Raw genomic sequence first — 23,729 nt, 5'->3', positions numbered from 1 at the left:
AGCTTTTGCAAAGATTTGTAGCTCGGGCTGTGGATGAGGTTGTAGACTTGCTCGACAAGCCAGTGTGTGTGTGTTTGCAGAAGTTTCATCACCCTGCCAAGTAATACCTCCAGTGAAGCGTTGGTCCTCTGTCCCGTGTGTTGTTTATCTGCCTTGGGTTTGCTGGGATGGTTGGCATTGCTTGCGGTTCTGTTTGTCGGTGGTTTCTATGTTGGGTCCCATTTTGGTGTGTTTGATGGAGTTCCAGTTGGAATGCCAGTCCTCCAGGAATTCCCTGCCATGTCTCTATTTGGCTTGTGCTGTTATGGATGTCTTATCCCAATCGAATTTGTGTCGTCCCTTGTCTGTTAGCTCTCTGGCAGACCACAACAAGAAGACACAAAATATCCAGACAGACTAGTCACCCTACTGTGAGGCATATCATAGATGACCGCAAGACGACTACTACCCCTAGGTATCAGGGTAGCCCACAAATCAACACCCATCCTGCAACAGCTGCTGACAAGCGTAAAGGATCCCATCCCCACAATCAATAAAACTAAAATAATGTACAAAATACCCTGTTAAGACTGAGAAACATTATATAGTTTTCTTCCAGTTTGGCCTAACAGTAAGTGTACACGAACACCAACTAGCCACCAGGAGACACGAACAATTCTCACAGGTTTCAGCACACTTGGGTGAGAAGGACACCAATTCGACCGGGACCACATATCTGTAATAGCACGAGTCAGACACAGACGTGCCAGGGAATTCTTGGAGGCCTGGCATGCCAACCACCCCAGCAAACTGAGACATAAATAACAAGCTGGACAACACCAGCGCTTCCACCGGAGGCACACTATGTTACTAGGATGACAAAACGTCTGCAACCAAAGATACCAGCTTGGTGAGCAAGTCTATAAACTGTTGGAGGAGATTTTGAGACGGGATATACGTACATTTAGAGAGTCTGCGACTGATTGATGATAGTCAGCTTGGCTTTGCATGTGGGAAACAATTTCTCTTAAACTGGATTGAGTTTGAGTTTGAGCATGCGACCAAGAAAGGAGATGAGGACAGTGTGGACTTTAGTTAGGCCTTCAACAAGGTTCCATATGGTAAACCGGTTAATAGAATCATAGAATCCCTGCAGTGTGGAAACAGGTCCTTTGGCCCACCAAGTCCACACTGACCCTCAGAACATCCCACCCATCCTTTTAACCTACACATCCATGAACACTGAGCACTGGTTGCCCTTCTTTGTTTTTGGATTGCAGAGTGTTCAGAAAAGACTAACAAGGATGTTACGGCGACTGGAGGGTTTGAGTTATAAGGACAGACTGGACAAGCAGGGACCTTTTTTCCCTTGGAGCATAGGAGGGTGATGTGTGACTTTGAGGTTTATAAATATCATGTGGGGCCTTGATAGGGTGAATAACCAAGGTATGTCACCCAGGGTATGGGAGTCTAAAACTAGAGGGCATGGATTTAAAGTGAGATGGGAAAAATTTTAAATGGACCTGAGGGGCACCGTTTTCACACAGAGGTTGGTGCATATATGAAATCAACTGTTAGAGGAAGTGGTAAATACAGCTTCAATCCCTCCTCATTTGGACAGGTACATGAATAGGAAGACTTTTGAGTAAGATGTGCCAAATGCAAGCAAATGGCACTGGTTTCTGTTACCATGGATGAGTTGGACTGAAGGGTCTATTTCTTCTCTGTATGACTCTGACTCTACCTTTAATCATTTTGTAGGACTGTAGGAACAGGAGTAGGCCGTTCAGTTTGTTGGGCATGCACCACCTTTGCCTCTATTGTGGCTGATCATCCATTTCAAAACCTCTATCTCCCTCTATCTACACATCCCTTTGGGTTTTAGTATTTAGAAATCTATCACTTAATGTCCTTGGTGATTGAAGTTTCCACAGCCTCTGAGGTAGAAAATTCTAAAAGTAAAACATCAAAGCCCTTCCAACGTAAGATTAAAAGTGGGATTGCTTACTGATGATTTGGACATCATTCAGTAACCTCTCGAATTCATAAGATACTGAAGCTGCTAGTGCTGACTTTTTACAAGATCTTGGTAAGTTTCAATGGTGTGGAGCTGCTGGTGTTGGACTGGGGTGGATCAAGTTAGAAGTTACATGGCACGAGGTTATAGCCCAGCAGGTTCATTTGAAATCACTAGATTTCAGAGTGCTCCTCCTTTGTCAGGTGAAGTGGAGGGGCATGCACGGGCACAGAATATCTAGGCAGAGAGATAATTGCAGAATAATCCCAGGTAAATAAAAGCAGCAAAAGATAGTACACATGGTGTGAGTGGAGTGCCAACAGGCTGAATAACCAGTCTTTTCAGGTGATCAAAAGTGTCAGACAGTGTGAGTCAAGAGTCAACAGCTAAATAACAAGTTAAGGGATGACCTATGATCAGGTTAGTTAAGGGAGAGAGATAATTATTTAAAAAATCAAAAGTATGATGGTGCCAGAGACAAACAAAATGGGCGGGATTAGATTAGATTAGAATCCCTACAGTGTGGAAACAGGCCCCTTGGCCCAACCAGTCCACACCACCCCTTGAAGCACCCCACCCAGACCCATCCCCATTCCCCTATAACCCACACACCCCTGAACACTACGGGCAATTTAGCATGGCCAATCCACCTAACCTGCACATCTTTGGACTGTGGGAGGAAACTGGAGCACTCAGAGGAAACCCACGCAGACACGGGGAGAACGTGCAAACGCCACACAGAGACAGTCTCCTGAGGCTGGAATCGAACCCTGGCACTTTTGGGGCTGCAGTGCTAACCACTGAGCCACTGTGCCTCCAAATAACAGGCACAAATGTGGTTAAGTTTCAGGTTTAGTCTCCAAGTGGCAAGGAGCATTTGAATCACGGGTATGCAAAACAAATCTCCCAACAAGACCAGTATAACTGTTCCCTTGAAATTCAATTCCATTGCTGTTTGCTGAATATCCACCATCAACATCCTGTAGTTGCCATTGACCAGAAACACACAGGGCCTAGCCATGTAAATACATGTAAACAAGCATGTAGGAGGCTGGGAATTCTGGAGTTCCAAATGTCTGGGTCACAGCAGGCCACTTAACTGGCATTATTTACAGCACCTTAAACATTTGTTACTGTGTACTGATGATGGAGATATGCTGCAGTACTCACCAAATTTCCTTCGTCAGTGCCCTGAAAGCCAGTAGCATCTGCCATTTAAACGAGAAAGAATAACCACCTGCTCCTACTTCTCTCAGCCATACACTATCCCATCTTGGGAAATATGTTGTCAATCCTTTACTGTTCCTGAGCTAATCTCCTGGAACTCTCAACAGTACTGTGGGCGCACCTCCACCAGATAGATGGCTGAAATTAAAGAGGCAATTTGGCATTAACAGCACTTGAGAATCGGCAATAAAAGCTGGCTTTGAGATGGTTTTGCTTCCCAAGAATGAATAATGTCTTAAACAAGCAGCAATGTAGGTCGAAGGCATTTAAACAAAGCAAACAGTAGGGGTTATTTCTGGAGGGATAGAATCAGACAAGTCACAAAGTTCGAAGCCTGCAACAAATATACTTGGTTAACGTATGCATATAGTTAAACCATGCTTAGAGTACTCTGTTACTTTGGTTTGGCCTATTATTGGGGTATGGAGGCACTGGAGAGATTACAAAACCAGTTCACGAGGATTTTGGAGGTACGGACTGAACGAGTCAGTGGTTTTCTGCTGTACTGTATGATTCTCTAATGATGTCAAAACTGAACTTATGTGCGCAACTAATCCGACGTGTCTTCAAATGAGAGCAGTTTTGAGGGGTGAGCTAATTCAGATTTTTAAAATTGAGGTTTTGATAACAGCAGGCAGTGTGTTTCTGCTTGTTGAAGATAAAAAACCAGAGTCTAAGATGGTCGCTAAGCAATTCAAATATAGAAGAGATTAATTTAAAGGGACGAAGAAACTTCGGGGGTCATGGTGAGAAATTCTATCTAACTCCAAAGTACTGGAACCTACCTAACCATTTTAGCAAGAGAGATTAGTGGCCATGCTGGTAAAATTGAATTGGGATTGGGAGGAGGTTCAAATGAAGCATAGACATTGGTGTGGATCAGGCAGGCCAAATGACCTATTTGTACTGCAACAGAAGTCCATTATAATGCACGTGTCAGGGTCAAAGATGTAAAATCATGTTATAGTTGAGCAAGTGAAGAATCCAGAGAATCTGCAGAAGACTGAATTCCTTTTCACAAGGTCCCAAGGCCTCAATCATTTTCTCTGCAATTGTAAAGCCTCTTTATTTGTGGTTATACTAACCCATTAGTTGTTGTAGGGCCAATTAATTTGTAATAAAAAGACTTTAATTTAGCTCAAAATTTTTGCCAACAGTTGGGAACTTGACTATTATTGACTACGTTATTGTCTTTCTAATTATGCAGTTGACTCTGGTGCAGGGGTGGGGTGGGAGGAATAAAAATGCAGTAAGCTACTTTGGAATTAAGTGAGGAGAGCTGTGTCTCGTGGCAGGTTCCTTGTTAGTTAGAGGGGTGGAAGGTGTCAGGATAAAGCCTGGCGGCTGTAAGGGAAGTGTAGTTGGGGGTATGAGAGTTAAGCATGGGTCAGTTTAATAGTTACTCAGGAGTTCAACTATGTTTAATAGTCTACTTTTTAAAAAATTTCATTGGGGAACTCCATCCCACCCCCAAAAGTCTCTGTTTTATGTGGAGACTTTGACTGTTGGAGGCATAGAGGAATTGCCCACTGGAATGTCCAATTTTATGGGCAATTCCTTTTGAAGTGTGCTAAAATGGGAGTTCCTCAGGCTTTCTATCTGATCTACCCTGGAATAATTAACGGACTATTTCTTCCATAGCCTGTTTTTGAAGAAAAAATACTATGCACTGATTTACACTTGCAAGATGGTGCTAATATGTGTTAGGTATTTTTTGGGCAAAATGGAAACTCTTGCCTGTATGCCCTCTAGCCCCCAGACGTGTGCCCATGTTATGATTTTCACCACTATCACCTCTGTGGGGTATTGAGCTCTACCTTCTAGGCTCAACACTCCCAAGATAGTTAATGACCGGTTTAAAACAGCTTTGTTTTCTGTTGAAAATTAAACAGCGATATCTTGTCTTTTAATGTATTGCAAGGTATGACAAATATGCAGCTAAGCAAGCTATTGAATAATTGCAAGTTAAGATTTTTAAAAATTAATCAATCTCTCCAAACTACGGACCAAAAAGACTTCCTTGCATCCCTGAAGTTGTGGATTGAGCCTTCCATATATCTCGTACTTGGCTTGACCAAGCCGAAATAGAATATCGAAAACCAAAAATTCTGGCACTCTCAGTGGGTTAGGCAGAGCTCCATGAGAGAAAACAAGCTGATGTTTTGAGTCTAGATGGCTCTTCATCAGAGCTGAAGTGAAGTGTGGAGGGGCAGCATTTCATGTTCTAGGTGGGGGGACATGGAGGGGAATGAATGCGGTTTTGAGTGCTGGGGGAGAAAGGATGTCGACATTTCAGATTGTGTGATCGGGATTGAGAATGGTAGAAGAATGGTTTGTCTCCCTCCCAGACTGGAATGAATAGACCCTCCCACTGTAATTGGGGGAGGGGTGAGAGGGCATGATGACCAGTGAATGTAACAACCAAAGCTAAAAGAAAGGGAAGGAATGGGTTCATAATCTGAAAGTGTTGAATTCCATATTGAGTCCAGAATGTTGTAAAGTGCCTAGTTTGAAGAGATGTTGCTCTTCCAGTTTGCACTGTGATTTGCTGGGTATTGTAGAATGCTGAGAACAGACAAAGTGGGCATGTGAGTAGGATGCAATGTTAAAATGACTGGCTACAGGAACGTCGGGGTCATGCTTATGCACAGAGCAGCAGTGTTTTTCAAAGTAGTCGCCCAGTCTGCGTTTGGTTTGTCCAGTGTACTGTAGGCCGCAATGGGTGCAGCAAATACAGTACACAAATTTGGAGAAGGTACAAGTGAAATGCTGTTTCACTCGGAAAGACTGTTTAGGCCTTCGGATGGTGAGCAGCAAGGAGGTGAAGGGGTAAGTGTTGTACCTTTTGCATTTACACGGGAAGGTGCTGTGGGAAGGGGTGTTGTGTTGGTGATCAAGGAACAGACTAGGTTGTCTTGGGAATTATCTCTGAGAAATGTAGATGGGAGTGATGTGTTTGGTGGCATTCTGCTGGAATGCCAGAGAATGATCCGTTAAATGTGGAGGCTGGTGGGATAAAAAATGCGAACAAGGGGAGATGATCACTCTGTTCAAAGTGATGAGAAGGGGTAAGGCTGGAAGCACAGTTGATAGAATGGATATGATTGAGGGCCCTGTCAACGACAGTGGGTGGGAGGTTAGTTATGGAAGCCATGTCTGCAGCACTGTTTTGGAAGGTGATGTCATTCGAACAGATGCAAGATAGGTGAAGGAACTAGGAGAATAGTATGGAATCCTTGCAGGATGTGGCATGGGAAGAACAGTAGTGAAGGTAGCTGTGGGAATCAGTGGCTTTGTGATGGATGACAGTGGACCATTGCCTGAAATGGAGATTAAGAGGATACGGAAAGGAAGGGAAGTGTCAGGAATGGAGGATGTGAAAGTTGGCGGGGTGGAAATTGGCGGCAAAAATGAACAGCCTTTTTCAAGGTTCAGCTGGGAGCGTGAAGTGGCACTGAAGCAGTTGTTGATGTACTGAACAAAAGAGTTGTCGCAGAGGCCAGCGTAGCACTCAAACAGGGTTTGTTCTACATAACCCACAAAGAGGCAGGCATAATTGGCACCCTTGTGGATGCTCATAGCCACTCCTTTGACTTGGCAGAAGTGAGGTGAATTAAAGGAGAAATTGTTCAGTGAGAGAACAGTTCAGCCAAGCAGAGGAAACTGATAGTGGATGGGGATTGTTCAGGCCTCTGGTCAGGAAGGACCCGCGAGCGCTGACGATCCTAGTTGGGAATGGAGATACATAGGGATTGGGTAACTATGGTGAGTAAGAGGCAGTTAGGACCAGGGAACAGGAAATTGTCAATTTGCTGAAGGGCAACAAAGGAACCACAGATGTTGTTGGGCAGGGTCTGGACAAATGGAGAGAGGAGGGAGTCCAGGTAAGAGGAAGTGAGTTCAGAGAGTACAGATCCCAGTATCAGCCATAATTTGCTCTTAGAAAACAAGAGTTTCCATCTGAATAATGTGTTGTTAACTATCATCACGTGGGCCAGTGGCTGAGGCTGAGTTTGTTTCAGTTGGCTGCAGGGAAGGGAAGATCAGTGACTTCTGTTAATGAAAATGTGCACAAGTGCTGTCTGTGAACAGGATTGAGCTTTACTCTTAATCTTTCTTTGAACTGATAGCTACATGTTGCTGTCAGATGATAATGCGGAGCAAAAATTCTCTCATCTTAATTCAAGTTTTTCATTGAGTTGAGGCTGCTAGTCTTGGAACAGATGTGGACTTGAAAGAATGCCAGTTTCCTGTAATGACTGCACAATTATTACAGAACAGCAAAATCCAACAGGTGTTAAGTGCATGCACAAATGATTCATTATTGGTGTGTATTATGCAATTGTTCAGTTCTTTTTGAAGGTGTTGCAGACTTGATGTTAAATGTACAGTATTAACTAGAAGAAGTAAATGGTGAGTAATTGCACTTTCCTTTTTTTTTAAGCTAATGGGAACGACACCAAAAAATTTAAAGGAGAAGGATCTCCAAACCCTCCCTCTCGTGTTCTTCACATTCGTAAGATTCCAAATGAAGTTTCAGAAGCAGAGGTCCTTTCACTAGGTTTACCGTTTGGCAAAGTCACTAATCTGTTGATGTTAAAAGGGAAAAATCAGGTATGTGGATTTTCAACCGTAAAGCAATTTTCAGGCAAGTCGGTTTAGTTGTTGGCACAGTACCTTGTTGAAATCTCATGTGCCAAATATCCTCCTTGAAGACTACAGATTTTTGATTTTGTATTCATATATTTGTGAATCTTAAGTTGGAGAAATAAGCAGAACCATTAATCCATCATGCAATTTAGTTTCGTTGGGCTCTTAAACAAATTCGTCTTTGATCTGGAGCTGCTTTAGCTTACTTCCTCACAGCTATGAGAAAAGTAAATTGGTATTTGTTAACGAATTTGTGACCCCTTTGATGATGATAGCATGAGAAGAGGATGTTAGAAGCTAAGCAAAAGATGTACCACACTCTGATTGCATGCACTTGCAGTTAAGTTCCAATATTCTACCTGGTATTCCAGTTTCTGTTACACATGCAAACTTGACTACATGCATTCTACTCCTCCAAATGAAAGTTATATATTAAAATGTTAGAACATGTCTTCGCTTTGCACAAATACAGGTTACTGCCCTTTATTGATGGAAATTCCTTGCATTGATTTGAAGGTAGTTTATTTATAAACTGTATGCTTGAAACACAAGTCATCACCCAGAGGGAAAAGCCATTTTATGTACCTTTTCTCCTCTAGTACTGTCCTTGGATAGTAACTTGTTTTTGCAGAAGTGCATTCAGCAGGTAATGCTTGAATTTCAGGCTTGTTGGAAGGATTCAAGATGTGATCCCATATGTAAACATGTTGAGAGTAAGCTTTTGTTCACATCCTGACTTTGTGCCAGACTTGCAGATCGAGGCAGACAATTGCAAGCAGCTGTCATGCATAATTGGGAAGTTGTAATTGAACCCACAGTGCAGGGATGAATTTACAAAATTTCCATCATAACCTGTTCGAAGTGTTAGTTGTGATTTCTAAAATAGAGCTGCAGTTTAGGGTTAGATTAGTGCATTGCATCATACATGTCCATCACATTTTCATCAGAGACATGCCATCCACTTTAACATGACTAGAGACCTTGTAGTCATCTGTGCTTGCTTTCAGCAAAATATGTTTTTGTCAAAGCTATGCAGAATCATTTTAATCATAGAGCACAGCATAGGTCTCTGAAAGAATGTGGGCACATTTATCACACTGCCTTTTTCTTTACTGGCTCTTCTGCACATTTTACTCCATGATTACTTCATCCAATTTTCCTTCACACCTTCCACCACCCTTTCAGTTGTGAGAATTTTAAGTATGTGAATGCAGGCAGTTTTCAATATTATAATGTGGTGAGATTGTTCAGATTTATTAGCCTATACCACCAGTGATAGTACTTTCGGAGCACAGTTTTGTATTTAGCTTTAGTTATTATTCTACTTAGTTAACCTCGCAGTATCTCCCTGTAAGCTGCTTATACCCTTCTCGCTGCCCTTGAAGGTGATGGTGAGCTGCCTTCCAGAACCACTGCAGTCTATGTGCTGTCAATTCACCCACAATGCCCTTGAGAGAATTCTGGGATTTTTGATGCAGCTACATTGTATGGGTGGTGAAATGTTTCCAAGCCACAAAGGCGAGTGGCTTGGAGGAGAATTTGCTGGTGTTGGTGTTTTTGTGTATCTTCTGGCCGTGTCCTTCTAGATGGAATTGGTTGTGGGTTTGGCAGGATTTATGTTGAATTTTTGCAGGTGCATCTTGTAAATGGCACACACTGCAGCTACTGAGTGTCAGTGTTGGAGGGAGTGGCTGTTTGAGGATATGGTACCAATCAGGTGGGCTGCTTTGTTGGCAATAGTGTCAAGCTTCTTGTGTTGTTGAAGCTACGTCTATCCAGGCAAGTGGGGAGTATTCCATCCTGCCCCTGATTTTCACCTTGTAAATGGTGGACAGGCTCTGGGGAGTCAAGAGGTGAGTCCCTTATTAGAATATTCCCAACCTCTGACCTGCTCTTGCAGCCACTGTGTTTACTGGCAAGCCCAGTTGAGTTTCTGGTCAAGGGTGACCAGATAAAATAGTGAGTGGCATGATAGAATGAACAGCCAAGATCTTTATCCCAGGGTAGGGCAGCCCAATAAACAACTGCACCTCCCAGTCGCGAACCATTTCAACTCCCCACCCCATTCCTTAGACGACATGTCCATCCTGGGCCTCCTGCAGTGCCATAACAATGCCACCCAAAGGCTGCAGGAACAGTGACTCATATTCCACTTGTGAACCCTGCAGCCGAATGGTATCAATGTGGATTTCACCTGGTTCAAAATCTCCCCTCTTTTCTCTCTCTCTCTCTCTCTCTCTCTCTCTCTCTCTCTCTCTCTCTCTCTCTCTCTCTCTCTCTCTCTCTCTCTCTCTCTCTCTCTCTCTCTCTCTCTCTCCCCTCCCCCCCCACTGCATCCCAAAACCCGCCCAGCTCATCCCCGCCTCCCTCACCTGTTCTTCCTCCCAACCTATTTCCCCCCCCACCTCAAGCCGCACCTCCATTTCCTACCTACTAACCTCATCCCAAGCCCTTGACCCGTCCGTCCTCCCCGGACTGACCTAACCCCACCCTACCTCTCAACCCATACTCTCCTCTCGACCTGTCGTCTCCTCTATCCATCTTTTGGTCTGCCTTCCTTATCCCACCCACCCCATCCCCCTTTTTCAATGAAGGGTCTAGGCCTGAAAGGTCAGCTTTTGTGCTCCTGAGATGCTGCTTGGCCTGTTGTGTTCATCCAGCTTCACACTTCGTTATCTTGGATTCTCCAGCATCTGCAGTTCCCATTGTCCCAGAACTAGAGGTACCTCACATTAATAAGATTATATTGGAGATTCTATTGGCGCTGAAATTGGATATAGTACCCCAGGACCTGATGGTTTGCATCCCGGCATGTCGAAGGAGATGATCATCTTCCAAAGCTCAGTAGATTCTGAAACTACGCTAGTGGATTGGGAGGAAGCAGCATCACCCCAATATTAAGAAAGGAGTGAGAACGAAAGCTGGCACCTCTGGACCTGTTAGCCTTGCATCAGTTGAAGGGACAATGTTAGAATCTATTATAAAGTTTGGAATAAGTTGATACCTAATTGATCTGATTTTGGGGGTAGGCACTATGAATTTGTGAATGAACTATCGTTTGTGATGAAATTGGCACTTTTTTGAAAGATGATTTTGCCTAACGTGATAAAGGGAGTGAGTTGATTCATAGAGTATACTTGAATTTTCAGTAGGCTTTTAATGAAGTACCCAACAGGAGATCAGTTGAAAAAGATTTCAAGAACATGGCACAGGATTCATGTTTGGCTGACAGATATTAGGAAAGATAGGTCATTCTCGTGTTGGCAGACTGTGACTCGTGGGGTATCAGAAGGATTGGTATTAGTGGCTGCAGTTGGTTACAATATAGGTAAGTGCTTTGGAGTTGGGGTCAAATGTAATATTTCCTCATTTGTGAATGGTACAAAGCTGTGAGTGTCTATCATAGGGAAGACGTGAACAGGCTGGAAAAATGAGAGGCTTTCCACTTTGATAGGTGAAACTTGTGCAGATTATTTCACAAATAATAAAAGCTGAGAAAGTGTAAATTCACAAAGGGACTTAGGCATCCTTGCTGATAAGTCACCGTAGGCTAAAAGCACAAGTGCAGCAAGCCGGTGGGAAGGCAAATGGAATGTTAGTCTTTATTGCAAGAAGATGGGAGTGCAGGTGTAGCTAAGGTATTTGCATCATGTATATAGGACCTTGCCTGAACTGCATCTGGAGTACTGTGTGCAGCTTTGGTCTCCTTTGGAAAAATATTGCCAAAGAGAATGTACACAAGACTTGTTCCTGGCTGGTGGGACTGTCCTCTGAAGGAAGATTGGGCAAAGTGGGCCGAAATTCTCTAGAGTTTCAAAGAATGAGAGATGACCTTATTGAAACCTGCAGAATACTTGAAGGGATAAACTGGGGGTGATGCAGATTTGCTGTTTCCTCTACAGCCGAGAACCAGGGGCCCAATTTTGAAAATAAGCAGGGTGCCACTTCGGTCCGAGATAAGAATTACTTTTTATTTGGACCGTTGTGAACATTCGTAATTCTCTACAGTTGAGGGCTTTAGAAGCTCTCTGAGTATGTTTAAGGTAGAGATTGATTGATTTCTCATGATCATTTACAGACAAGGTTATCGTAACGTGAGTATAAGGTGTTGAAAAACAATAATCGTACTGATTTGAGGGCAGTCTCGAAAGGTTGAATGGCCTACTTGTGTTCCTAAACACAATTTGTCTTCCATAAGTCTATGTTGATTCTGCCCAATTTAGTATTCTTTCCCAAGTCTCCAAATGTCACATCATATCCTTTGTAATAGATTCTGACATTGTCCCTATTAACATCAAACTGATAGGTCTGCAGTTCTTTCTTCTCTCTTTCCCTTTCACTGGAACATTTTGTGTATAATATTGAAAGACCATTGCCAATGCATCTAGTATTTTTACAGCCACCTCCTTCACCAATCTGAGATGTAGCCTATCTGCCACAGGGGCTTCGTTAATCTTCAGTTGAGCTTACCTTTTTAAGTATTGCCCATTTCAATAATTTATTTTGGTTTATTTGTTTCATAAATACTTGGAAACCAGGGGATTAATGGGAAGTTTTAAGGCTTGTCCTCTGTGACTGTCTCTTTGCTATTTCCCCAAATATGACTATTCTTGTTCTTGTAATGGGTCCACGTTTGCCATGGCTAATCTTTTTCATATATCTAAAGTAATTTTGCAGTCTTTTGTTGTTTCTCCATAGCTTGTATTCGTATTTTCTCTTCTTTATTAGTTTTTGTCCTCCTTTTCTTGGTTCTACATTGCTCCCAATCTTCAGGCTCATTACTTATTCTGACATCCTTACAACCACTCCCTGTGATCTAAGACAATCTTTAACTTCTTTTATTAGCCACAATATTTGCCTTTCTCATCAGGTGTTTGTCTCGTAAGAATGTTCATATGATGTAGAGTGTGTATTTCTCTAAATACCTTTATTGATATCTCAAATATTTTGCTTTCAGGAGAATTACTTCGGTACTTTATTTGTATTTGTTGTGTAGATGCACAAAATGGATCATTTATTTAAACTTTATCATCGTTCTGTTGTCACCAAAAGGACTACTGAAGGATAGCTGTGATTCATCGATATTGAGCAGCTTGTTTGTTTTCTGTGTGAGCAATTCTCACAAGGTGATGCGCCTTTTTTCTTTTGCAATGTAATTTGTGGCTCGTGGTTCTCAACAGAACATTCCTGTAATGTTGTAAATTGAATCTCAACCATTTCCCTCACATTAGCTGTTGAATTTGAATTATGACATGTCTTGGAATAGCTCATTTTAGATGAGGGACCAGTGGTAATATGGAAAATAACAATTTCAGGTTCAGTGTGATATCCATATTGAAGCAAAGAATTCCCTAATGTATTACAGTCTGACATAGGTATTTATTTACATGAGTTTTAAAAACATGCTGTGCTGTGTGGCTTTGTGTTAATTCTTTCACTGAGTGCTTCTCCCTCCTCCTGCTCTTGCAGGCTTTCCTTGAAATGGCTTCAGAAGAAGCAGCTGTTACTATGGTGAACTATTACACCACAGTCACTCCACACCTCCGCAATCAGCCCATCTACATCCAGTATTCTAACCACAGGGAACTGAAGACTGACAACTTGCCTAACCAAGGTGTAAGTATATGAGTAGTTTTGTTTTCCTTCTGAAGGTGCTGCCGTGCTCGTGAACTGAAATGTTCATTCTGCTAAATTTTCTTAGAGAAACAAAAATGTCGAAATTGCAGAAATGTTTTGTGTGAACTTAGGATTACCTTTTGCAACAAGGGAAATGTTTTCGAGAGCTTAACTTGTTTTAAGGGAAGCAGAATGTTGGCAGAAGGATGACCGTAACATGTAAACAAAATCAGTATGCCCTGTAATTTTTCTTTGACAATGTCCCTTATGTTCTACTGTTGGACCGGCTAAGTTGTTTTGTGCAGTCCCTTAAAGGGGCGGCTTGTTGATGGCCTATACATAAACTTTCAGAGTACCACATGGTCACTATGGTGCATCTTATAGAACATAGAACATTACAGCACAATACAGGCCCTTTGGCCCTCAATGTTGTGACGACCTGTCGTACCGATCTCAAGCCCATCTAACCTACACTATTCCATGTACGTCCATATGCTTGTCCAGTGACGACTTAAATGTACCTAAAGTTGGCGAATCTACTACCGTTGCAGGCAAAGCATTCCATTCCCTTACTACTCTCGGAGTAAAGAAACTATCTCTGACATCTGTCCTATATCTTTCACCCCTCAATTTAAAGCTGTGCCCCCTTGTGCTCGCTGTCACCATCCGAGGAAAAAGGCTCTCCCTATCCACCCTATCTAACCCTCTGATTATTTTATATGTTTCAATTAAGTCACCTCTCAACCTTTTCTATAATGAAAACAGCCTCAAGTCCCTCAGCCTTTGCTCGTAAGACCTTTCCTCCATACCAGGCAACATCCTAGTAAATCTCCTCTGTGAACATTCATGAAAACCTGATGTTTTAATATATTGAGCAGTTGCTCAGCTTATCTATTTAATTGTTTCACCTTTTTGAGAGTGACAGGAAAGAGCTCATCTTAACAGGGGACAGTGGAAAATTGGCTTGATAATTCTTGGTAATCTACAACTGATGTACATGGCTTTATGCGGAGTAACTAGTCTTTACTTTGTTCAATCTGGTTGATTCTATTCACTATCCTGTTGGGAATCTGCTGTATAGTAGAGAATAAACGCGGGTGTCATAATTACCTATGAACATCGTCCCACTTTACCACTTGCATCTCGTATGTCATCTCCTATTTCCCTTCCTACCTACTCCTCGCCTCGCCCTGCCCTGCTGCGCTCCTATTTCTATTCTATCTTGTTTCCCTGCAGTGATGTAATCAAGCTGAAGGTGAGCTTAAGAAGATTACTCTATTCTGTTACAGTTTGCCTTGCAGTCCCCTGACTATAAATTAAGAAGCTAACTTTTTTCTCCTTACCTACTTTTACCTGGTTTCTTGATCAAATGGACTTTGTGAGATGGTTTGATGCAAGCAAAGATATGCCTTTGGCATTCCGTACTGGCTGAGAGTTTTAAATTGTTGATCTTATTTTTGTGGCAGCCAGGACTTGATTGCATATGAGTAGAGATGTAGACTGCTTGTGCAGGAGTCCAAAACTATGGGTTGTAATGATGATATCATTTGCAAATCAAGGAAGTAATTCAGGAAAATCTGCTTTCCTGAAGATTTGGTTGAATACAGAACTGGTGGGACAAGTAAGAGATTAATTCAAGGGGTAACAGCTATGCATGTAAGATGGAAGAATATGCTGATCAGGTTAAATGAATATTGAAAGGATAAGGCTCAAAAGGAGTGTAGGCTCTACCAAGGACTTGTTGAGCCAAGTAATTTCTGTGTACATACTACATTCTTTTCATGAAATCTTGAACTTTATTGATAGTGTCAGGGTTAAAGCAACTAGAAGTTCTTGTCAATTGCTTTCTGAATTAACAGCAAATAGTTGGCATTATGCCACGTTGAAAACCTCAGGCAGTGGAACACATTATGAATGAGCATCTGCTTTTGTTGCATGAAGACAACCCTAATAACAAAGCGGAATTTGCCAAAGGCAGGTCTTGATTTGCATCAACCCATCTCTCAGACAGTTTGATCAAGAAAATGAGTGAAAGTAAATCAGGGGACAGGTTAGCTTGGTAGTAATTTATGCAGTCAGGGGACTGTAAGGCAAACTTTAACAGAATGGAGTAGTTTGTTTTTAACGCTCACACTCAACTTGATTACATCTCTGCAGGGGAACAAGGTAGATGAAAAATGGAAATAGGGGCAGGGCAGGGTGAGCCAAGAAACGAGAAGGAGGGCAAATAGGAAATGCAGGTGGTAAAATAAGAAGGTGTTTGTAGATAATTATGATAGGCGTGTTTATTCTTTACAATAGAGCAGACCCCCACCAGCATGATGAATAGGGTCGACCAGATTTAAAAAGTAAAGACAAGTTACAACTTCACATGCAAAGCTGTGTACATCAGTTGCAGATTGGCTTGATAATTCTTGGCAATTTTCCACTCTCCCCTGTTACGATAAGCGCTCTCTCTTGTCAATCTGAAAAAGCTGAAACAATTAAATAGATATGCTCAGCAACAGCTTAATATGTTGAACGCAAGGTTTACATCAATGTTCACGATATTTTGCACCTACGCTGGCCCAAAACCCCCCCTCTTCCTCTGTTACTTTGACTGTATCGGCGCTGCCTCATGCTCCCAAGACGAGCTTGAACAGTTCATCCATTTCACCAACACCTTCCACCCCAACCTCAAGTTCACCTGGACCATCTCCAACACATCCCTTACCCTAATGGACCTTTACACTCTCCATCTTGGGCAACCACCTACAAACTGATGCCTATTTCAAGTCTACCGACTCCCACAACTACCTGGAATACACCTCCTCCCACCCACCTTCCTGCAAAAATTCCATCCCCTATTCCCAATTTCTTTGCCTCGGCCGCATCTGCTCCCAGGATGAGGCATTCCACTCCCGCTCATCCCAGATGTCATCGCTCTTCAAGGGCTGCAACTCTCACCAACACCACCAACACCCCCCCCCCGCCCCCCCCCCGAGAATGCCCTCAACTGTGTCTCCCGCATTTCCTGCACCTCATCCCTCTCACCTTGCCCTCGCAATAACCGCCCAAAGAGAATCCTCCTAGTCCTCACATACCACCCCACCAACCTCCGGATACAACGTACCATCCTCCAACACTTCTGCCATCTACAATCTGACCCCACCCCCAAGACATTTTTCCAACCCCACCCTTGTCTGCCTTCCGGAGAGACCACTCTCTCTCCACGACTCCCTTGTCCGCTCCACACTCCCCTCCAACCCTACCACACCTGGCACTTGCCCCTGCAACCGCAGAAAATGCTACACCTGCCCCCACACCACCTCCCTCACCCCCATCCCAGGCCCCAAGATGACTTTCCACAGCAAGCAGATATTTACCTGCACATCCGCCAATGTGGTGTACTGCATCCGCTGTACACTGTGTGGCTCCCTCTGCACTGGGGAAGCTTGGGGACCGCTTTGCAGAACACCTATGCTTGGTTCGCAGTAAACAACTGCACCTCCCAGTCGTGAACCATTTCAACACCCCCTCCCATTCCTTAGACGACATGTCCTTTCTGGGCCTCCTGCAGTGCCATAATGATGCCACCCGTAGGTTGCAGGAACAGCAACTCCTATTCCTGCATAGGAACCCTACGGCCCAATGGTATCAATGTGGATTTCACCAGCTTCAAAATCTCCCCTCCCCCCACTGCATCCCAAAACCAGCCCCGCTCGTCCCCGCCTGCCTAACCTGTTCTTTTTCTCCCCATCCCCTCCTGCCACCTCAAGCCACACCTCCATTTCCTACCTACTAACTTCATCCCGCCCCCTTGACCTGTCATTCTCCCTGGACTGACCTATCCCCTCCCTACCTCCCCACCCATACTGTCCTTTGCACCTATCTTCTCCTCTATCTATCTTCAGTCCACCTCTCTCTTCTCCCCCCCCCCCCCCATTTATTTCAGAATTCTCTCCCCATCCCCCTTTCTAATGTAGGGTCTAGGCCCGAAACATCAGCTTTTGTGCTCCTGAGATGCTGCTTGGCCTGCTGTGTTCATCCAGCCCCACACTTTGTTATTTTAGATTCTCCAGCATCTCCAGTTCCCATTATCTCTGATCACAAGTTTCCCATTTTCAGTTTTGCCTTGGGAGCTTTCAGCCCAAGGGCCTGAATATTGTCATCAAACCAACGCAACATTCTAGTTGCAATCCATTTTAATTGACCCCCCACTCTGGCAAAATGTCCATCCTTGGCCTTGTTCACTAGTGAGGCCAAATGTGAAATCTGGAACAAAACCTGATATTTCACCCAAGGGCCTTGAGTATTGACTTCATCAGCTTCAAAATCCCTCCATCCCAGCTTATCCCATGTCCTGCCTCCCTGACCTAAACTAACCTGTCCATGTTCCTACTCACCTATCTGCTCCACCCTTCCCTCTGACCAGTCTCTATAACCTCTTACCTGCACCCACCTATCACCATTCCACTTTTCCAGCCCCCCCCCGCCCCCCAACTATATAATTCTTGTCTCCCCTCCTCCTCCCCAGTCCTGATGAAGGGTTTTGGCCCAAAACATTGACTTTCCTGCTTCTCTGCTGTCTGATCCGCTGCGTTTATCCAGTTGAACATTTATTGACTCTGTGGCTTCCAGCGCCTGCAGTCCTTAGTGTCGCGTAGAATTTTAGACTTGTCGTTATGTAGGTTTTTAAAATTTCATACACTGTTTAATTGTATGTTTTCAATGTGCTATCTAATAAACTTGGCCTTTCCGATCAACTAATAGGCTGGAGTCAATAAGGATACAAATACAATGACATGATTTGTTATTGATAAAATTCTTACGCCTGTATTCATGCCCTTGGAGTGCTCACAAGATAAGGCTCGACATGTACACTGAATATATGTTTTAAAATGGAGTTATATTGGACCGAAAATAAAAATCTCAAAAAAAGTAGTTTAGTTAGTTTTAAGTATGTTCTGTTGTGCTTTATAAACTAAGAGCGCAACTCCTCAAAGAAAAATGTTGTAGTTTGGTTAACTCTTTAATCCGGAAATTCATCACATGACAGGAATTAGCGAACATCTGTAAAATGAGTTTAATTGAACGCTGTCTTGTTGAAACCATTTCACATGAACTGTATTTAGTCTTTGTTTTTCATGTACAGCCATGCTCAGTTGTTTAAGTATTGGGCACCCAAGCCTAGGAACAATTGAAGATTTACAGGATTGTTGATTTTTAGTCTTTGTGAACAACTACTCTATTCTGGTGTCTTGAAGGATGCACAAGTTTACGGCCTGTCATTTTCAAACTAATTCTGTATTTCGTGTTAAATTTAAGGAGAATGCTTCTTTTATTTCTCACTTTAGTTTTGTGAGGAGCTTCTGAAAACAGACCTTCCCAGTATGTGTTTCTTCTTCACAGGTGCTTTTTTTAATCAAACTGTGTCAGATTCTGAGGCTCTGGACTTGGGCTTTACAGGAAATTTTTTAATAAGTTGTGCATGTATCCTGCTTCATACCCCTCAGTTTTTGTAATCTGTCCCAACTCTGTCTTAAATTTCGTGAAATTGCAGTGCCCCGTGCAGTGTGTTGTTGATAGGCCACAAATTGTAAAACAAACTTGTGGCTAATCACAGGAAAATGGGAAGTTCCTTTCCAATTCTCTTCTCTGAGATAAATCATTTCAATGTTTTTTTGTCATTCAATCCTCCGAGATGGAGCTGTCCTACAGCAGTGAACCAGAGAAATCTGTTGTTCAAATGTTGACAACGCTTGCAGTCGGACTTGGGCTTTTTGACTGAATGCACAAAATGTGCAGTTATTAGTTAAAATAATTTGTTAATTTCAATGCACAATTCTAGTTTTAGCAGGGTCACTTCTGGCTGTCACCTGACATACAATAGTTGAGCCGCCAAGTTGATGGCACTGCACTTATAAAATTAACTGCATCTAAACTTACAGGTAATCTTTTCTGTTGGTTTGCTTGATTATACTTCAGCACATTGGAACATATGCTGTTGATCACCTGAAACAATGACCGATTATCCAGCGAACACTTTTTGGTACTTGGCGTTTTTAGCAAAATGGTCTAATGATTTTCCAGAACAGCCGTCAAATTTTTTTTATTCATCAGATTTCTTTCCTCCTCACTAGTCTTCCTAAATATGGTATTATTGACTGAGGGGTATTGTTCCATAGGTGCCATTTGCTATCACTAATAGACTCAGTTAGTAAATGTCTCAAAGGAACCTGTTCCTTTTCCTTCAATGCCTTATAAATTCCAGCTTGAATCAATTGAAAGCCATTGGGAGGTGAAACTGAAAAAGTTTATTTGCTGTCATCTTTGCACTCTTCCCTCACTCCTGTGAATGTTCCTGAATCACCCTTGAAATGACTGTGTATTCTTGTCTGATGTTCTTCATTTCCGCACAGACCAGCACACTTAGAGATTTGACTTCACAGATCTCGACCAACGCCAGTAGAGTTCACTTTCCAAATGTGCGTAATGTGTACATTTGTGTAGCGCAGGTTCTGGTTAATGCAAACGAAAGTGTGCTGAGACACTACTGCCAAGCAGGTGATCTTATGATCACCTCCATGAGCGGGTTATTTCAGGAGCTACGTTTGATATATTGACACTTGCAATAAACAAATGGCACATGCCCCATGTGTTTTGGTTATAGAATTGCATCAGCCAAAAGCGGTCCAGATGCACACTTTTTACTCTGGAGGCAATTGTCTCCAACTGAGTTAGCCAGTGTGATGACTGGTGGGGAGGAAAGAAAAATATATCTCCCTGAAGTCCATTAGCAAATGGTCATGGATGTATTGGATCTGGCAACTATATATTCTGCATCTAGGAGCCTGATACCAGCACAGGAATGGGCCCTTCAGCCCACACTTTGTGCCGAACATGACACCAAATTAAACTAATCCGTTCTGCCTCCCCTTGGTCCATATCCTTCCATTCCTTGCTTACTCATGTGCTTATCTAAAAGCCCCTTAAATGCCATTATCATATCTGTCTCCACCACCACCCTTGAAAGTGCATCCCAGACTCCAACCACACTCTGGGCAAAAAAGTTGTCCCCCACATCTCCTTTGAACTCTCCCACTCAACTTAAAATGCGTGCCCCCTAGTATTAGACATTTCAGCTCTGGGGAAAAGGTTCTGACTGCCGATCCTGTCTGTACATCTCATAATTTTATAAACTTGTATCAAGTCTCCCTTCAGGCTCTGCTGCTGAAAAGAAAACAAACTTTTTTCTAGCCTCTCCTCAGAGCTCATGCCCTCTTAACCAAATAGCATCCTGGTAAACAGCATCTTGTGCACCCTCTCTGAAGCCTTGACATCCTTTCTGTAATGTGGCAACCAACATTGAATGCCATATTCTGTGTGGCCTTACCAAAATCTCGTAAAACAGCAACATGGCATCCTGATTCTTGTAGTCAGTTCCCTGACCAATAAAGGCAAGCATGCCATATGCCGCCTTTACCAACCTATCTACTTGCGTGGCCACTTTCAGGGAGCTACGGACTTGAACCCCAAGATCCCTGTGTACATCATTGCTTTTCAAAGTCTTGCCTTTAACCGTGTACTTTTCCTTTACGGCTGATCTCCCAAAGTGCAGCACCTCAAACGTTCTGGATGTGAGTTTGCTCGCTGAGCTGGAAGGTTAGTTTTCAGACGTTTCGTCACCATTCTAGGTAACATCATCAGTGAGCCTCTGGTGAAGTGCTGGTGTTATGTCCCGCTTTCTATTTATCTAGCGAGTTTTGAGAAGATTTGTATTCTATTTATCTGTTTAGGTTTCCTTGGGTTGGTGATGTCATTTCCTGTATTGGTGATGTCATTTCCTGTTCTTTTTCTCAGAGGATGGTAGATTGATTTGGAGCCAATGTGTTTGTTGATGGAGTTCCCGTTGGAATGCCATGCTTCTAGGAATTCTCGTGCATGTCTCTGTTTGGCTTGTCCTAGGATGGTGTGTTGTCCCAATCAAAGTGGTGCCCTTCCTCAACCGTATGTAAGGATACGAGTGATAGTGGGTCACAACTCTGCTGATCTTTGTATCACCTGCAAACTTATCGCCCATCTTCGTTTTCATTTAAGTTGTTGAACACCACAGTTCATGGACCTCCAGCCTGAAAAACACCCTTCCCACTATTACCCTCTGTCTTCTACGCGCTCGCCCATTCGGAATCCAAGCAGCCAAGTCACCACCAATCCCATGCATCTTAATCATTTGGATGAGACTGCCATGAGGGATCTTGTTGAAAGCCTTACTAAAATCCATGCAAACAATATCCACTGCTCTACTCTCATTGACCACCATTGCCACCTGCTATAAATATTCAATCAAGCTGGTAAGACGTGACCTGCCCTATACAAAGTCCTGCTGACTGTCTCTAATTAGGCCATGCTTTTCCAAATATGTGTAATTCCTATCCCTATGAATTCTCTCCAATTAGCTTCCCAACCACCAGTGTGAGACTCACTGGTCTATAGTTTATTGGATTATCACTATTTCCGTCCTTGAACAGAGGAACAACATTAGCTACTCGCCAGTCTTCTGGGATGACTTCAGTACCTAGCAAGGATAAAAGATCTTGGTCAAGGCCCCAGCAAGCTCCACTCTTGCCCCCCTCAATAATTTACGGTAGATATCTTCGGGCCCTGGGGACTTGGCCACTTTAATGCTCTTCAAGAGATCCAACGCTACTACTTTCTTGATGTCAAAGTGTCCTAGCATATTAGCATGCTCCACACAAATCTCACTATCCTCTGCATCCTTTTCTTGGGTGAATACCGATGCAAAGTACTGATTTAGGACCTCGCCCGCATTCTCTGCCACCAAATGCAAGTTCCCTCCTTTATCCTTGAATGGTCTTACATCCTTGCCATTTATCCGCTTGTTTTTCATGTATCTTTGAATGTCTTGGGATTTTATTTAACCACATCTACTAAGTCATTTCATGGCTGCCTTTTGCCCTCCAAATTCCCTGATTTTTTGCTTTTCTTATACTCTTCACGGTTCCTGTCTGATTTTAGCTTCCCAAGCAATATGCAGCATGGGTCACTTTTTTTTTATTTTCTGCGTCTCCCAACAGTAAATAAACCATTGCTTCACTGCCACATCACTTTGGAATAGTTTGTGCTGCATCCCAGAGTTTGCCAACAGTTTCAATTTTAGTGCTGGTGAAGAAGATGGAAGCAGGAAGAAGATTGGGCATTTAAGAATTCACTTTACTGTCTGTCACGATCAGGTGACAAAAAGGAGCATGCTCTCTCTTTATGCCTCTTGGTCAGTCGCATCAAATATCTTCACTAAACTTTATTGGAAACTGTAAACTAAAGCTAAATATAGGAGTCAACTCTAAGACTACTTTGAAACAAAGGTGCTTTATTATCACCTAACCCTGATGGAGAAAGAAAACAAAATGCAACATCAATTTCTCCCTCCCCTCAAGAAAAGAGAGAGAAGGAACATTATTGATTTAAGCATGAAAATTAAAACAAATGAAGTTTTCAGATTTTGAGTTTGAGTTGAGACCATAACCTGAGTCCATAGCGGTTGTCTTTTGTCACCTGTAGTGAAATTTTCAGGGCAAGGCTCCAGGGTGACCCTGGCTGTGACCTGAATATCGAGGGTATATTTCAGTCTCTTGAAAGTACAGGACAAAATGCAAAAGAGCTGAGGTGTAGTTCTGTCAATAACTGATCAAGTCAGTGCACAAGTGAGAAATGCTTTAAAGTTAGAATTCAAAATGTAGAATTAGTTTGAGTGGAGATGAGAACTGCAAAATAATTTGCGGATGTTGCATAATGTGGGAAATGTTTGTGGTGCATAGGACCAAGTAGATAATGGGAAAAAAATGGGGACTTGCAGGAAAGGTACTGCAAAAATTGAGAGATGTTGCTCAAATTAAGTTGGTACAAGTAGCCTAGAGGGCGAGATAAATATATCTGAACAGTTTGAGAAAAGCGTATCCTGAAAACCACCAGAAACCAGGCTGTTTTGGACATGGTAATGTGTAATGTGGCAGGATTAATTAAAGACCCTGTCGGAAAGGGACATTTGGGCAAGAAGGATCACAACATGAAAGAATTTTGAATTTATTTTGAGACTGAGAAATGCCCCTCTGTAAATATTATCTTAAAGGCAGTTGCAGGGATATGTAATCCAGAGTTGACTGAAATGGACTGGATTGATGGTTTAAATGGGAAGATGGTAGAAAAGCAAAGCAGTTGAGGGATGTTTGATGACCCAAGA

The 23,729-nt window shown here is 42.8% G+C and overlaps 1 protein-coding gene across 3 annotated transcripts in view; it reads left to right on the top strand.

Annotated features, from left to right (window-relative positions):
• Positions 1-23,729, top strand: part of ptbp3 (polypyrimidine tract binding protein 3) — a 106,355-nt gene that overhangs the window by 55,563 nt on the left and 27,063 nt on the right. For all 3 annotated transcript variants that reach the window (XM_048528134.2, XM_048528133.2, XM_048528132.2), the window contains 2 exons: positions 7,668-7,837; positions 13,343-13,489. In XM_048528134.2, the coding sequence (XP_048384091.1) occupies positions 7,668-7,837; positions 13,343-13,489 (317 nt within the window). The remainder of the gene's footprint in view (positions 1-7,667; positions 7,838-13,342; positions 13,490-23,729) is intronic.

This window comes from Stegostoma tigrinum, chromosome 3 (genome assembly GCF_030684315.1).
Source record: "Stegostoma tigrinum isolate sSteTig4 chromosome 3, sSteTig4.hap1, whole genome shotgun sequence".
Taxonomy (NCBI): Eukaryota; Metazoa; Chordata; class Chondrichthyes; order Orectolobiformes; family Stegostomatidae; genus Stegostoma; species Stegostoma tigrinum.
The sequence above is the reverse complement of the archived record's forward strand: the minus strand, read 5'-3'. Positions and strand labels throughout refer to the sequence as shown.